The 17602-nt window shown below is 34.0% G+C and overlaps 1 protein-coding gene across 1 annotated transcript; it reads right to left on the bottom strand.

Annotated features, from left to right (window-relative positions):
• Positions 1-7926: 7926 nt before the first annotated feature.
• LOC143575275 (putative serine/threonine-protein kinase At1g54610) lies at positions 7927-15414 on the bottom strand. Its single transcript, XM_077059692.1, has 7 exons — positions 15053-15414; positions 13218-13502; positions 10825-11142; positions 9834-10061; positions 9646-9746; positions 9444-9567; positions 7927-8415 (listed from the first exon to the last, which is right to left on the bottom strand). Exons 1-7 carry the CDS (start codon positions 15323-15325, stop codon positions 8074-8076), a joined length of 1671 nt encoding a protein of 556 aa, XP_076915807.1. The 5' UTR covers positions 15326-15414; the 3' UTR covers positions 7927-8073.
• Between the last annotated feature and the right edge of the window lie 2188 nt (positions 15415-17602).

Below are 17602 nucleotides of genomic sequence, written 5' to 3'. Positions count from 1 at the left end.
AAATGTTGACATTCATTGATTAAAAACTATTTCGAAGCTTTATTTAATTTCGAGTGTTCTACTTTTCACATAGTTTCTCTATTGAATTTAGTTGGGTTATTAGGCGGTGACACCCGACTAATCTGAAACCCATCAACCTGAAGTTATATATGTTAAACATTTAAGGCCTGTTCTAGCTTTAGGTTTAAATATGATCATTGATATGTTTTGGTCATTTACACCCAAAGCCTGATATACAATATATTACAATATATAAAGACTGTTTGGGGCTTTTAGTTTAAAGTTTGTTTTATCTTGACATTGAGTTTTCTCCAGGTCAATAGAAGATTAGTGTTTGATAAATGTAACAGCCATGACCAAGCCACATGGTCTATCACTGTATTGGTTTTATTGTTCTTGTGTCTTGAATGAAATTAAGATCTTGGGTCAACTACATTTTCGGGTGTCGAAATGTTTGATAAACTACATTTTTGGGTGTCGAATGTTTGATACATGTAGTAGCCATGACCATGCCACATGGTCTATTGGTCTTTATTGTTCTCGAGTCTTGAACGAAATTATAATCTTGGATCAACTACAATTTCGGGTGTCGAAACTAGTCCACCTAATAGGTATCCACTCTCATTCTCTCACAGTTCAAAACTACCTTTAATACTCTCTCCTTGCTTAACTCATGAAGTTAACCCATTTTTGCCCTTAAATCGACGCCCAACCGTATAACGTTATTATTAATGTGCCTTATTATTAATAAAATTGGCAATGAATCAAGTTCTCTTAAAATATCCTATATTATCGAATATTGCATCAACCTCGTCGAGGAGTAAAAACTTAATAACGACAAAGAATGCATAAATACGACTTTTATTATGCTGAATTTACATTTATTTTGTTTAAGTTTTCTTTTTTAAATAAGACTATCTTGTTAGCCGGTTTCAAACCAACCTTAACAGGTTCCAATATGTTACACTTTACCGGTTCACAACGGTTTTAAACCCAAACTGGTTTCACCCAAACCAGTTGTGACCTTTGGCGATTGAAACCGGTTTGTTGAAAAAAATAAAAAATGTGCATCTCTGCAAGATCCTGTAGAAAAAAAAAAACAATTGGAAAAGGACATCTTTAACGGTGACTTGGGTTGGCGTCCACTTGCAAAGACAAAATCTTTTCAAACACCAAAAGGTTTCGGGTTCGTGTCCCGGGAAGTAAAAGAAATTCGCCTTTCAAAAAAAACAAAAGAAAAAGAAAATATCATTCCAAAAAGCTTCATCAATCAACTTCCTGCGTATGCTAGTCATCTCCTGCAGTTAGAACACATAAACATAATTTGTCAAACATTTAAACTGTATTTTATAAATACTTTTGAAAGATTTTAAAAACTTTAAAAACATCCATTTGAGAAAATAATGCATCAAATATAACATACCTCATAATTCTTCACAACCATAACCTAGTTACTGCATGACGGTTAGTCATCTCCTATCCTGCAATTAAAACATACAAAAATAAATAAATAAAAAAGCCAAACATTTAAACTGTATTTTAATAAAGATTTACAGACCCTCTATTAAATACTCCCTCCGTCCCATTATAAGTGTCTACATTTCCTTTTTTATTTGTCCTATTACAAGTGTTCACTTTCAAAATTTATAGGCAATTTCCAAGTTTACCCTTAAACACACACATCTAACATTAATAAACAATATTGATGGACCCACTTTTCGAAGATATTATTGTCATTTGATAAAAAAAAAGTAATCATTCAATCCATCTTAAATAATACTTCTTTTTGGAGTTATAAAGGAAATGGACAAATGTAACCGCCGTCTTCTTGACATATAAATCGAGTAAAGGACTAAGACTCGCAGCATATTCAAAAGCGTTGACAAATCTAACGCCCGCTTCTTCTGTAAGCCACTTCTTTAAAGTATATTTCCTTGAACATATTTTTATGGCTTCTTGTGTAGCTTTGGGCAGAAAGAACTGAATTTTCGAACATTGGAATTCGGTATTCCAGTTAAGCAACCACGAGATTCTATCAGAATCAGAATCCGTAGCAAGAAGCTTTCTTGAACATTCATTTATCTTGAATAAGCTCACGTTGCCATAAAGCGTGACATACTTTACGATTGGAATATTCTTGATATTCGTATTGTGAAACGAGTTCTTCCAATTATCTGCTATGAATAACAGAAGTTGTATATAATCATCCTCGGTGACACCCATTACAAGATTCGTACCCGCAATGCATTTTGCATACCAATTACCGTCTAAAGGTTTGATTTCCAAAAAATCAAGAATATAATTGTACTCGGCTTGATCAAAATAGGAATTAACAAGATAAGCACCATGAGATGAAATGTTATGCAAACTCACACCTTGCGTCCTCGCCTTGTCCAATATCGTCCAAAACTCTGGCTTTACTCGACCGACTTCACAGGGTTTACGAAACAACTTCTGTGTGGTGTACGACTCGCATGGGATGATGGTCTCATTCATTAATTTTGCCTTAATTGCATCCCGGATTTGGTTCAGTTTCGCATGAGGTGAATGCTTGACAGGTAAGAAACGAAACATGTTAGGAAGACTCGATACAGGAGCGTTTTCAGTGGACTTCACTAGTGAAACAAATGCATTTACGAACGCAACGGGCACGCAATCAAGAATCCCTTGATTCCATTTGCTGTCCCAGAGGATATTTTCCCTTGATGAGGCCAAGAGAAAATCTGCTTGGATTATAAACGGGAAATTTGTGACGGTTTCAGTTGGTAAAAATGCATAGATACCGGGATAGTTTGCGCTTTGGAGTCTTGTATCTATTGGGAAAGCCAATGTGATAGTCCACTCTTCGACTTCCCTTCGAACATCAACTTTATATTCCTTCTTAACCGGAAATCTTTGTTTCCACATGTAATAATCGCATTCACCTTTGAATTTATGGTTAGTTTCATCAGCGGTAAGATGAACTGAGTACGAATCTGCATCCTTGCTTTTTGAAGTAACAAAATCTTTCTCACAAGATATGGATATTGCACTCACACTGTTTTCCCGGACCGAAAGGCGCTTTATTTTAGAAAGAAACAAAAGCACTTCAGGCCGGATGCTTGAAAGCTGATCTTTGACTGGTTTAACCTTATCCGGCTTTAGTGGTAACACAAGAATTGTGGTTGGAAGTGCGGTAGCCGAACCATATATGCTTTTAATTGCAGATAGAGTCGGGTCCTTATTGACCCATTCAGGAACAATATAACCAAGGTTGCATTGCGGCAAGGTTTTTCGTTAAATTTTATCTGGTAACCGTTACTGAATATGTAAGGCTGAGATGTTATCAGAAAAACACTCTTGAATCCTATGCCTGAAAAATCAAGTACAAGATTCATCAGAAGCATTACCAAATGAGATGCATAATTAGAATAGATATAGAATATGGTAATTTGACTACTAAAGTTGATATAAAAGAAAAAAACTGAAGTTTGGCTTATTCAGGTTACCCAAACCGCTCTGGTAACCCATCGAGTCACCCATTGGCGAAGTTTCATTGAGGCCCGGGTGGTCCCGGCTCCCCTGTTTTTGTGCGCAGTAGTGTAAATTTACCCGTTTTCGGCTGGAAATTTTTATACATAGTGTAAGTTTAGCCTTTTTCAGTAAAAAATTTGAGCCCCCCCCTCGTTTATGAAATTTTGTATACATATTAAGCTCGGCCCCCGGTGCCTCAGTCCAAGCTTCGCCACTGGAGTCACCGACCTGACTATTCCTAACCCGATTAACCCAAAACCCAACCAAATCACGTATTCCTACATAAACATACACAAAGAGAGTATATTTATTTGCAACCGAACTTGACTAAAAATATGCATAGTCATGTCAAACTACGTTAAGTAAACACAATCTAGGCGTTTCGGCACAATTTAACACCACATGTAATCGTGTCATGTCTAACATGTTATTTACTTATTTTAACTCTATGTGCCCATGGAGAAATAATGAATAAACAATGAAAAATAAATAATTAGACACAAACCTTTCTCGCCAATATAACCACGCTTACGAAGCCCTTTCTTGGTAGATCGTCCCACGCTACAAACAGAATCAATGTTTTTACGTGAAAACCCTTTTTCATTGTTGAAAACCAACAAAGTTGCTGGAGCTCCGGTCTTCGTTATGTCCTTTGACGTAATCAAAAACTCCAGTGTTGGATCCACTCCTTCTGGATACTCGTTATCCTCCGCATTCTGTAAACAATAATTCAACCAAAAAACACCTTAAAGTTGATATCCATCAGTCATCATCCCCCAAATTAGGTTTATTATTTCAACATCATATAATCATTTTACAATTAAATTAACAAGTAACATTAGGCTAATTGTTCGTGAACTATTTGGCGTTTATGTTCGTTTTTCTAATAAATGAACAAGGAATTTCGTTCAACTAACCTAAATGAATGAACATGAACAGAGCCATGTTTGTTCAGTTGTGATCGTGAACATTTGATAATGCATGTATTCATTTTATATTTGTTCATTAAAGGTTTTAGGGTGCAGTTACTGAACGCTAATATCTTAACGTACGGTAGGTACGCGAGACACTCAAAGGCAAAAACCTAAAACACTCAAAAAATGCTCATTAAACTTAAACGCTCAAAAACGGTCTTCGTGAAAAAAAGTGAAAAATTGATTGATTAACCATCCAAAACTGTTTTTTCCGAAGGACCAATTGACGATTCCGAGATTTTTGGATGTGATTTCATGGATCGATTCGTGAAAAAATAGATTCGCGTACGTAATGTACGTTAAGCATTATTGTATTGGATCTTTTCCCAAAGGTTTTAATACTCTTACTTTAATCTTATCATCATACAGATTTAAGCAAAATTGTTATCTACAAAACAAATATATATACGAGTACATGTGCTTAACATATATGTAAATATGAATGCCACCAACACAACTACTATTCTTGGTTAGCCAAATTTGTGTTCGTATACATTTCACCAACATATTCATTTTCTTAATAAATGAACACGAACAAAAAGTTTTCTCTAGTTAGTTTTCCGTAAACCATTTGCTTGTACGATAAAAGCAAATAATAACATGACAGTTAATAAATAAACAACTACCTGAATTAGTTCCATGAGGAAATGAACATCTTTTGCGTAAAGCTCAGCGGACAGATTATTCACAGCCTAATGAAGATCCTCCGTCAACGGATTCGCTTCTCCGCCTATCGAAAACTTCTTCCGCCGTATCTCCTCCACGTGAGCCTTGGCCGCGGACGCCATTATAGATGAAGAAACACAAAATCTATACGTATAAAAACTGTTAGTATGTTACACCACAGTACAGGTCATGAACATAATTAATAATCAATGGCATTATGATTTATGATAAATAATAATATGTTACAGATGACATACATGGTGAGGAAGAAGACCAAAACTCTGTGTTAAGTGACTAAGAATCTTCATTCAATAATATATATTTAGTTATATATAGTTAGAAGATATTGTGTTTATAATAGGTTTGAAATTTGTATATTGTGAATCTTATCCTAAAATGTTTGAGCTCCTCGTTTAGTTATTTATTATACGGGTTAAGTTAAACGTACACCCCCCTCCCCCCGCGTGTACTTGTTATACCCTCTCCTCTAGACTTTCATTTCCTTCAATGATTTTATATGACATATTACTACCCTCTAATATTTTTAGTTATTTATCAAATGAAATACTATAAAATTTATTTTTTGTTGTTTTTTATTTTCTCTTTTTTGTGTTTATTGTTCTTTGTAATAATAATAATAATTATTATCATTATAAAATGTATTTAAAGAATAATGATATAACGTCTTTATAAAAACGATAAAACGTTTTGTATATATTTATATTATCATATGTCTCACACCCGACAAAATTATCATTTAAATATTTTTTGATATGTTTGAAATCATGAAATTAATGTCACATGAGAAAAGAACCAACTTATTTTTCAAGTCGTATATTGTTTAATCTGTTTTAATGATGAAAAAAATGTGTTTCTTTCTTAAAGTAAGTTATCTTTAAAAATTATATAAAAGAAAAACAGACCCTAAAAGTATTAAAACACTTGTAGAAAAAAAAAATGTTTTTATTCTTTTTAATTTTAAAAAATGTTTTTTACATAAACAACTTTTTTGTTATTTAAAAAACAAAAAAAATGTTTTATAATATAAAAAAGAAAGATTAAAGGAAAAGAAACACTCTTTAAATAATAATAAAAAAACTTTTTTTAATTAATAATGATAAAAGATGACAAAATGACAAAGAATAAACATAAAGATTTAAATTGTCTTAATGTAAAATTTGAGGGAGTGTGTATGTTTAAAATGAAGGGAGGAGGGGTACGTTTAGTAACACACTCTTATTATACTCACCGATTAATGAAAGAATTGATTTGAGTCTATTATTATTGTATCAAATAGATTATGATTTACCATTTTTTTCTCTCATTATTAATCAATTAATATAAATATTTTGGGATGAGATTTAAAGTATCCAAACCTTTACTATAAACTATATACAATATCTTTTTATTTTAATATATTGTACGTCTACTAAAATTAAATCTCTCTTCTTCTTTTTTTTCCGGGTATTATTGCATTTTTTATGTTTGTTAGATATATCAAATGCGCATTAAACATTCAAAAGCTTCGATGGCCGGTAATAAAATTTTTGAAAATGATATGATGGATTAAAAATCATGAACAAAATGATTTTATCGGGTTCTAAGAAAGGGAGAAAGTTCGTTCGTTGATGTCTTGATTTAGATGATATTGTTCTTTTGTAGTCGAACAAGTGACTAAGCAAGTGATGCCGGTTTTACTCGAAGCCGTTTCAAATGAAATTGTGTTACAGAATCCAATCTTTTAAAGAAAAGTTTGAATTTATTTTGATATTTTGATCTTGTGAATTTACTTTTGTATTTAAGTATGTTCTTGTATTAAAAGAATATACATACAAAAGTTATCTAGCCCAATTCATTACATCTAAATAGGGATGTTCTTCGGGTTCATTTTTCGGGTTTCGGGTTTTTCGGGTTGGGTTCTTCGGGTTTCAAAGTTTTAAACTTAACCCGAAACCCAACCCGAATCTCTCACGAGTTTTTTCGGGTTCAGGTAATTCGGGTTCGGGTTGGGATAATCGGGTTTCGAATATCCTAGAAAACAAAACAAAAAACAAAATTTAAAAACTACAATGCTAAAATTAAAATAACATATTATTCTTTACTCGTAAGCAAATAATCAAATAATAAATCAACATAACTTGATAAACAATCCAAAAGAAGAGTAAAACTAACTCGAACCATAATCGCTTTCAATCGGGCGTGATTTAGCTGTTCGATTACGGTTGCTATTAGTAATAAACGGAAAACATAAATTAACAATAAACAATCGATCTATAATAGTTGTACTGACAACAATCGATTATGACTAGATTTTGATAACTTTAGTGGCTAAAACCAAGCGTATTATACCTAAATATATATTAATTTCAAAACTAAAAGTTTATTCGGGTTATTAGGGTTGACCCAAAACTTATAAATCAAACCCGAGAACCAACCCAAATTACTTCGGTTCGGGTTCGGGTTAGTCTTTTCTCGGGTTCGGGTTAGTTCGGGTTCGGGTACATGTTTTCTCGGGTTGGGTTTCGGGTAAAAGTGACAACCCTACATCTAAAGTTAGGTGTTGCTTCACTTGTTTCCCTGTTGACAACTAGAATTTAAGAGCGCACGTGTTGTGGCGAAGCCATTATAAACAAATACAAATTTCACGCATTAAACTCGAAAAAGTTTAACGTCTTCGAAAGTTTCTATTAAGATTATATTATGTATGTTTGTTTTCCAATGTGTTATACCTTCCTATATGGCAATAATACTTTCCCAAAACTGTACAAGAGAAGTGAAATTGCATTTTGCAAATTATGAACAAGAGTCCATTAGCTTTTCCCCTTTTGTGTTGGAAAATACAACATTTAAAATGACCCAACCAAAAACAGTAATTTAAAACCAAAATTACACATCTCCTAATAGCTTACTTATAACTTATCTACCTTCTGCTTTCATATACCTCTGAAACAGCTTCTTTGCTTTTGAACCCAAAGTCCATTGATAGACTCACCGACGTCGGAAGGAAGGATCGAATGAACTTGCGTGACGGTTCTCGTTTGCTCTTTTTTCTCCTTGAAGATCCGCCCATGGTCCCCGGTTCTTTGACTGATCTTGAAGACTTTGACTCGAAAATAGATGACCCGAATGAGTTGTCATCGTTTGCTGTGAAAGATGTGAGCCTACCGTTATGTGTTGGGTACCCGAGAGCTGCGTCTTGATGGGGTGGTGGAAATTTCTCACTCTTGCTTTTGGCGGTTGCTTCGGTTACTGCCCTTCTTCTCTGGAGATCAAAATCAAGAAATTGCGTCATAATATTATTACGAAACAGAATAAACCAAAGGGAAAATCAAAATAGCTAGAAAGAGAAACGGGTCAAAGTCAAACGAGTCGAAAGTTGTCAAAAGTCTACTTGACATGCATACAACCTCCTAAATCGTTTTTATTCAAAAATTTAAACTTACATTATTATTGTGATGGCAATATTTTTAATGCAACTAGTTACACTATTAAAAAATATATATTGCAATTTTAGTCCTCTAAGATAAAAGAAAATTACATGTTTAGACCAACTGTTTGTCAAAACGTAACAGCAATGGTCCCTAATGAGTAGATTGGATGGGCATTAACTTTTTCCGTTAAGCGCAAGAATTACCAAGATACCCTTTACATATGGTATCTTGGTCATTCATGCCCATCCAATCCAGGGACCATTGTTGTTACGTTTTGACAAACAATCGGTCTAAATCCATAATATTTAAACTTGAGGACTAAAGTTGCAATGACCAAACCACAGGACCATCCGTTTAATTAATTATTTTTTATATTGGTTTCCAAAGCAGTGGCGAAGCTTGGACATACACGTCGAGGGGGCCGGACTCAATATGTATAAAAAAATTCATAGACTAGAGGGGGGCGGGCTCAAATTTCAGTCAGAAACAGGTGAATCTATACCATGTATTAAAATTTTCGGCTGACAAGGGATAAATTTACACTGCCGAGCGAAAAAAAGGAGGTCGGGCTCAAAATTCGATCGAAAACGGGTAAATTTACAGCACTAAAGTATATGACATTATCATGCAAATATTTTTTCAACTTGCATTTTAACCTAGATTTTAATTCCCAGCACTAAATTTTAATACTATCAAATGTCAATGTCCTAAATTCAAATGAGATGTTTTTTACATTAAACTTAACTTTGGATTTCTAATTATATCATTATATGTCCACTTGGTTTTCAGCTGTCAACTAAAATCATAAAAAATTACAAGCATTTGTGATTAATACTAGAAAATAAAGAGTTTCACTTACATCTAAGTTTGATTGGATCTCTGCATTGGCTTCTGGAGCTGGAACCGCACGGCTAACCCGTTCACGGGGTCTTGTTCTTCTATTTCCATCAATAGCTTGAGATTTACCACTTAAACCTCTTTGCCTGTGAATAAATAAATAAAAAACTGTAACTGGAAAACATTTTGTAAAGTTAACAAATATACAACATAATAATAACCACCTTCTAGCTTCTTCCTCCCTCAATTTGACATCTATTTCTTTGCTGGGAGGGTATTTTGGTAATTCTGATGGTTCACACGCGTAAGGTTCGGTGGTAAAAAACTGCACAAAAAGAAAAGTAAGATTTCAATGGATTCCATACGTAAATCGAACCATTTGTAAGTAATGCGAACGTGGGATGTTACTCACATTGCTGTTAAGGGCTGATGTGGCAGAGCCGCGGTCTTTAGGATCAATTGCAAGGAGAGTTTCTAGTAAAGGTAAGGAAGAAGGTGGAAAATCTTTAAATGTTTCCGCTAAACAACGTTTGTACGGATGCTGTGGCTTGAAAAGAGTAGCGTTTGGTAAGCGGTGTCTTTTCCAATATTCCTCTGATGGAGAACCACATAATTTAAATATCTTGTGCAGTTGTTCAACCTAAAGTTAAAAATATTTCATTTTAGCACGGGTCACCCTAAAACGGTTCATTTCAGCGCAGGTGGTCTGGCTTGGACCCACAAACACCTTTTTAACCGTTTTTCTTTATCATTTTGTACACTACTAATCTATACTTGATAAAACAATTTAGAAGGTTGTATCATGCATGCATTAACAATATGCTATGGGTGGCTTTCAACTCGAGATCAGCTCGCTAAAAGCTTAAACGAGCTCAAGCCTAGAGATAAGCTTGTTTAATAAACAAGCACGAGCCGGAGCTTCGGTTATCAAGCTAGAGTTGGCTCGCGAGACAAAACGGGCTTATACTTAATTTAACATATTTGTATATATTTATATAATAACATTTATTAAAATACAAATATAAATATGATAAAATGAATAACTAATAAGTAAACTATTATTTATAAACGAGTCACACCGAGCCGGCCTCGAGCTTTATACACCCCAATTTGACATGTACATCTTTGAGCTATTTCTTTATTTGACCCGTTTAAGATAAAGCACAGCCCAAATCGACGCATTTATAAATGGGTCAAAATTGCCACCTATATGTCCTTTTCACATGTATCACTTTATGGCAATGTTATTCAACATATGCTTGTTTTAATATCAATATAAATCGAAAACTAGCAAGTATGGAAGAGATAAGAAAGGTACAAAAATTGAACCTTTCTCAAGATTCTTTTAATCTAATTAATAATGTAATAAAATTTCAAACTATAAGATTTTTTTGTATTTTTACCTCTGTTCGTCCGGGCAATATTGGCTTCCCAGCAAGAAGCTCAGCCAAAATGCAGCCAGCACTCCACAGGTCAACACCGACACCATAATAAGTGGCACCGAGAAGTAGCTCAGGGGGTCGGTACCAGAGGGTAACAACACGACTAGTCATCGGTTGCTTTTGTTGTGGATTAAAAAAAGAAGCCAACCCAAAATCAGCTATCTTTAGGATTCCATCATTGTCGATCAGTAAATTTGAGCCCTTAATGTCACGGTGCAACACACCGTTCTCGTGACAATGCTCAAGCCCGGAAAGTAGTTGTTTTATGTAGCACTTAACCTGCACTCGTGATTATTATTATTTCAGACATGGAAAAAACTAGGAATATTTACAACATATATAAAACAAATGTTTAATGATATTATATATCATGGAAGTTAAAAGTAGATTATTTGTGTAGTGAAAATGTAATGTAGTGGAAAACTAGAGGAGGTAAATTGTCAATTAGTGGAACTTAGAGGGTCATAATTGTAAAGGTCAACTAACTTATCAAAGTTAGTTGACATTCTTATCAAAGTTAAGTATAGGGGTGTTCTTCGGGTTCGTTTTTCGGATTTCGGGTTTTTCGGGTTTCAAAGTTTTAAATCTTGACCCGAAACCCAACCCGAATCTCTCATGGGTTTTTCGGGTTCGGGTAATTCGGGTTCGGGTTTTTTCGGGTTGGGTTAATCGGGTTTCGAGTATCCTAGAAAACAAACCAAAAAACAAAAAAATGCTAAAATTAAAACAACATATTATTCTTTGCTCGTAAGCAAATAATCAAATAATAAACCAGCATAACTTGATAAAACAATTCAAAAGAAGAGTATAGCTAACTTGAACCATAAGTCTTCTATCAGGCGTGATTTGGTTGTTCGATAACGGTTGCTATTAGTAATAAACTAAAAACATAAATTAGCAATAAACAATAGATCTATAATAGTTGTAATGACAACATCGATTATGACCAAATTCTGATAACGTTAGTGGCTAAGACTAAGCCTATTATACCTAAAAATATATTTAATTTCAAAACTAAAAATTTATTCGGGTTATTCGGGTTGACCCGAAACTTATAAATCAAACCCGAGAACCAACCCGAATTACTTCGGTTCGGGTTCGGGTTAGTCTTTTCTCTAGTTCGGGTTCTTCGGGTCGGGTTAGTTCGGGTTCGGATACGTGTTTTCTCGAGTCGGGTTTCGGGTAAAAGTGACAACCCTGTACTTAACCATCTGGATCATTAATGAGTATGAAAAGGTTGAAATTTTACTTGCTAATAAGGAAACCGAACGAACACGAACGGAGAATGTTTGTGTTCGTTCGTTTAACTTTAACTGAACAAACGATCGAACACGAACAATTAAGCGAACATGGTTTACTAGTCCGTGTTCGTTCGTTAAGAAAATTAACGTGTTCGTATATGTTCGTTCGTTAACAATATGACGACCAAATGGTTAACGAAGGTAAACGAAAGAACATAACTTAACATGGACGAACGTACATAACTAAGCTAAAATTAGTTAAATTAACGTGAAGAACAGTGTGTGGGCGGTTGGGCCTAAAAACATATTAAAACTATACTAAGTTGTAACGGGCCAATATTAAATGAATATATTAGTGAAACGTAAACGAACAAACTTAAGCTGACGAACATATATGAATGTAAACGAATCTTAAAAACGAACGTTCAGAACATAGATATATGTTCGTTTAACTAAATTAACGAACCAGGCGGTTAAGTTAAACTATATCAACTAGCTTTGATAAGTTAGTTGACCATTACAATTAAGACCCTTTAGTTCTACTAATTGACAATTATCCCCCTTTATTTATTCACTAGACAACAAAAAGTTTAGCCTTTATCATCACTTCATTACATGATGAAAACTTCAATCCTTATACAAGTATATTCTTGATTTCATTACAAATTCATAGTTTTTCACAATTGTCTAAAACCAAGCGAATTTCTTAATCGCGTGGTACCAATATTTTTAATCATTACTTTTCATAGTCAACATCGACGAATTTAAGACATAAACGACACAAAACAGAAGATTCGACGGTATTCTTAGCCATTACAACCATTAAAAAAAACAATAAAAACATATTTATGGATACTATCTAATGGACAAAACCAGAAAACAACAATGTGAGAAAACACAATAAACAAAACCATGAGACAGGTACAACCATACATGCCAGCAATAATAAGACAAATGCAACAACTGTATCACAATAATCAAATAATCAATGACATCAACATTAATAGCAAACAATATTATTAAACTAAATTTAAGTCCATATCTATCTTAATCAAATAATTGAATGTATCATAATACATAATTATAAAACTAGGTTTGAGTTTTGAAAAGCACCTGTGGCTCGGTAAATTTGACACCTTGAACGGCTGCAAGACCAGAAAGATCATGTTCCATATACTCGAACACGAGGTAAAGACTACAAGACATTCTTGATGTAACCAATCCTTCAAGCTTGATAATATTGGGATGGTTTAGCTTCTTTAGTATAAGAATCTCTCTAGCCATGAACTTAACACTTTCGGGCTCTAAATTATCAAACCGAACTTTCTTTAAAGCAACTATTTTTCCTGTAATCAAATCCCTAGCTTTATATACATTGCTATATGTCCCTTGCCCAATCTATAAACACCAAATTAAACAATCATAATGTTACACACTAGCGCAAACGAATCCCGCGTGGAAAATACAGAACACGATAATATAACGTGGTTTACGTCCATGGCTGCAACTCGGGTTTCTCTTTATTAGTTAAAGTGCAAGATTACAATTACATAGCCGAGGCTAATTAGGTTCAGTGTTGTAGAAATCCCGACTAGGTGCGATTAATCATTTATTAGTCCAGATTATCCTGGTTAGTCCTGATAAATTCCGATTAATCCGCGGATAATCGTTAGTCCCCACTCCACCGCCCGACTAGCGACCAGCGATTTTTACAACACTGATTCGGTCTAATAATTTAATGAACAGGAAACAAAATATGGGCCTGAAACCGATCCCCATGAATAAAAAAAAACTTGATTCAAAACTGAAAAAACCGAACCGAAACAAAAACTGACGGTTTGGTTTCATGTTTTTTGTAAAAACCAAAGTTTTATGTTTTTGTAAAAACCGAACTCACGGATCAGTATTGGTTTTGCATGTAATAAAAACTGAATAAACCGAACTAAATCCAATTTACAGCTTTTCATTTTCTTTTTTTAATTTTAAGCCATTTATAAGAATGAATTTAATAAATATGTAAAGCAGATATTTTTGACCCAAATGTATAATAAATTAATAATCAATTATTTATTAATTAACATAATAATTTAGACCCAAACTCATTACTTTAGGCCAAATACTTTTTCGGCCCAAAATTTTTAAGCTCAATTAGTAAAACTGAAAAAACGGAAACTGAACACAAAAAAAACCGAAACAGAAACATAACGGATTTCAAAAATTCGAATCCCGGGGTTTCGGTTTTTTTCACCCACACCGAACCGTGCACACCCGTAAAACTTCAAGTATTAAATACTAAATACAATCTTAAAACTAACCTTGTCAATTTTCATTTTAAGTAATTTATACGAATTTAATAAAACAAACATGCATATTAAAATAATATTTTAGCCCAAATATATAATAATTAATTATTTATTAATTAGCAAAGTAGCTTAGGCCCATATTAATTATTTTGGGCCAATTATTTTTCCGACCCAAAATTTTTAAGGTCAAACTAAAAAATAGAAACCAAAACCGAAATCGAAAAAAATTGAACCAAAACCAAACATTTTTCAAAATTTCAAAAACTGATGAAACCGAACTGAATTTATAGATTTTACCTTTTTTATTTGAAGTAAGTTATATAATTTAATAAATATGTAACATAAATATTTTTTTACCCAAATATAGAATAATCAATTATTTATTAATTAATTAACAAAATAATATCGTACTACTCAGTATATCCCACCAAGTATATCTCACCAATAGCAATGCTATGGTAGGGTCCGATAATTAACAAAATAATTTTGACCCAAATTCTTTTCCAACCCAACATTTTTAAGCTCAAATGAAAAAACCAACAAAACCGAAACCAAGAGGTTTTTAAAAAAATTCAAAAATTCAAAAACCGAAGTTTCAGTTTTTAGTTCAATTTCATCTCAAAACCGGACCAAACCAAACCGAACCTTGTCAATTTTCTCGAACGTACTAGCCCGCCTTGGCGTCCAATCTTTAATAGCATCACCGGCGACATCACACAGCCACGTGGGCCACCCTTGATTCGTCTTCAAACTATACGCCGGTTTAAGTCTCCGGAGATCATTCGCCGGAATTGACTGGCGGAGTTTGTCACACACCAAGTGTTCGACGTTATGCTTAGCTGAAGATTGTTCACCATTTGATGTGGGTTTTGGTGGGGTAGTTGTGGTTGTGGCTCTTTTACAGAGCACACATCCCATTATTTGTTATTATTATTATTATTAAGTTGTTCGGAGTAATAACATTAAGATGAAAGATGATGAGACTAGTGAGTGTGTGGTGGTTGTGGGTATTAATTGGTGGGAATTTATGGTGGTTTTGATTGTACTGAAATTACTGGGTTAAAAAGACTTGCAGAAAGAGTGGGGTTAGTTGAAGAAGAGAGAGTGTGTGTATATAGTTTGTGTATTAATGGTGTGGTGGGTAAAATGGTCATTTTCTGGATTTACTTGTTTCAATAGATTTTTATCTTTTTTTTTTATTATTAATAGCGTTTGGATTCACCATTAATACACGAGTGAGTTGTTTTGAGACGGGATATCAATCGTCAGTCGTCAACCGTCCATGTTGAATTTGACGTTCCAGGCATAATGATTTTGACGGTGTATGTCTGACTCACTCAAGAACACCATCAAGGAGAAAACTCACTACTGTGAAAAAACCCTCTTGAGTCAGGTTTCGAATCTAATACCCCAAGGATCATACGTATTAACCATCACCTTCATGTTATTGTGCCAGCAGACCAATTGCATATATTTTTATCTAAATCATGAATCCAAGACTATTTCTAAATGCTACGAGCAGGTGAGCCGGTAGCCCAACCGGTGAACATGTGATTCAATAGCTCGACTGGTTTACTATTCGATTCGATTATGAAAACATTAGCCCTTAGGCGCTCTTAATTCTAAAGTCATCTGTCATATAATATTTTTTTTATAAATCCTTAAAAAACTCAATTTCATGTCCAACCCAAATATCCTTACCTCGTCACGTACTCAATACCCACATTTATCTAAAACTTGTATTTTTTGCTTTGGGCCCGCCTCACATTAAAAAAAACAAAAACCAAAGCCCTTGTGAAAGAGCTTTTAGTTGTTAAAGACAAGATTATCCAATGGTTAAGGACTACTAAAAGCATAATTTAACGCATGCGTTGGAGATTGTCTAAGTTCTAAGATATATTAGGAGGGTTAGTTAGTTAGTTGGGTAGTAGGAATGGGGTGAACCCACCTTTTAGAGCTCTCTTGGGAGTTACTAACATGACGAGCAGAAAAAGTGGCACCAAAGAGATGTGGTTTTGAAGGTTAAAGTTGGGTGAGGTGGCGGAGAGTGGCGCCCGGCGTCCCTTCTAGGTCCTGTGAAGTTTGAGTAGACTTGTAAACTTAAGTTAGGTCGTTAATTATTTAAGTTTTTTGAAGAATTAAATGTATGTTCACATTATAATAGTTATTTATATAAAACATGATAAAATAATTACTTATATATGCATTGTGTTACATATAAAAGCATAGTTACAAATATGTATATAAATAGTTATAGAAGTTGATAAATAATAAATGAAATAATAAATCTATAAAAGAGAATGAGTTAAGTTCAAGCTTAAAAAGCATTTATGAGTCTTGTTTAAGCTTTAGAGACAGGATTTAAAAGTTTCTAAAAGACTTCCCGACAAATGTATATTTTGTATATGTTTTTTAACTTTTAAAAAGTTGTACACTTTTTTTATCTTATCAATTGAAACATTCATCAACCAAAAAAACATAACAAATCGCAAGTGGGGGAGCCAGCTACACCAAACCCAACAAAAAAAGATGGGGAGAAAACAAAAACTAAGACCATGATTAGTCATAAAGCCTCATCCTGGGTGTTATGTGTTATGTGGCGCCCAGTCAGAGTTATGGCTTTTTATAAAAAATAAATGTAGTCATAAAGCCTCTATAACTTTGTTTATTTGTTTTTTTTTAATTCTTAGACCATGTGTAGTCAAAAAGTTTTACATCCAGGGGTTATGCGCCATGTAGCGCCCAGTCAGAGTTATGGTTTTGTACAAAAACAGGCTGTAGTCATAACTCTCCACATTCAGGGGTTATGCGCCACGTGGCGCCCAGTCACTTTTACAATTTTTTTTTTAAATTTTTAATAAGAATAATCAAATAACAATAATATTTTATTAAATAAATATTACAAGAAAATAAAAAAAAACTATTCATCGTTGTTGTCGTCGTCGTCTTCGCCCTCTTCGTCGTCATCCTCGTCGTCGTTTTCATCGTCTTCGCCATCGTCGTCGTTGTCTTCATCATCGTCTTCATTGTTACCCTCGTTTTGATCATCGTTTTCACCAGGCAGGGGCCGATACATCCAAAGATGTTGGACCAAATCCTCCTTTAGTGCGTTATGTATCTCTCTTGACCGCACGGAATCCGAGTTTTCGAGTCGTTGCTCCATACTTGCCGGAGTCCGTGGTGGATCCGGGTCCG

Source organism: Bidens hawaiensis, unplaced genomic scaffold, assembly GCF_021521415.1.
Source record: "Bidens hawaiensis isolate Kalapana, Puna unplaced genomic scaffold, B.hawaiensis_p1.1 tig00027332_1, whole genome shotgun sequence".
Classification (NCBI taxonomy): domain Eukaryota; kingdom Viridiplantae; phylum Streptophyta; class Magnoliopsida; order Asterales; family Asteraceae; genus Bidens; species Bidens hawaiensis.
Note: the sequence above shows the minus strand (reverse complement) of the source record. Positions and strands in the feature narration are given on the sequence as shown.

Bases quoted from the DNA above. Each gene is read 5' to 3' on its own strand.
- LOC143575275 (XM_077059692.1), bottom strand. From the start codon at position 15,325: ATGGGATGTGTGCTCTGTAAAAGAGCCACAACCACAACTACCCCACCA. The intron at 13,503-15,052 runs GTTCGGTTTGGT...TGGTGTTTATAG, and splicing joins CGTTCGAGAAAATTGACAAG to ATTGGGCAAGGGACATATAG. The intron at 11,143-13,217 runs GTGCTTTTCAAA...TCACGAGTGCAG, and splicing joins TCAAATTTACCGAGCCACAG to GTTAAGTGCTACATAAAACA.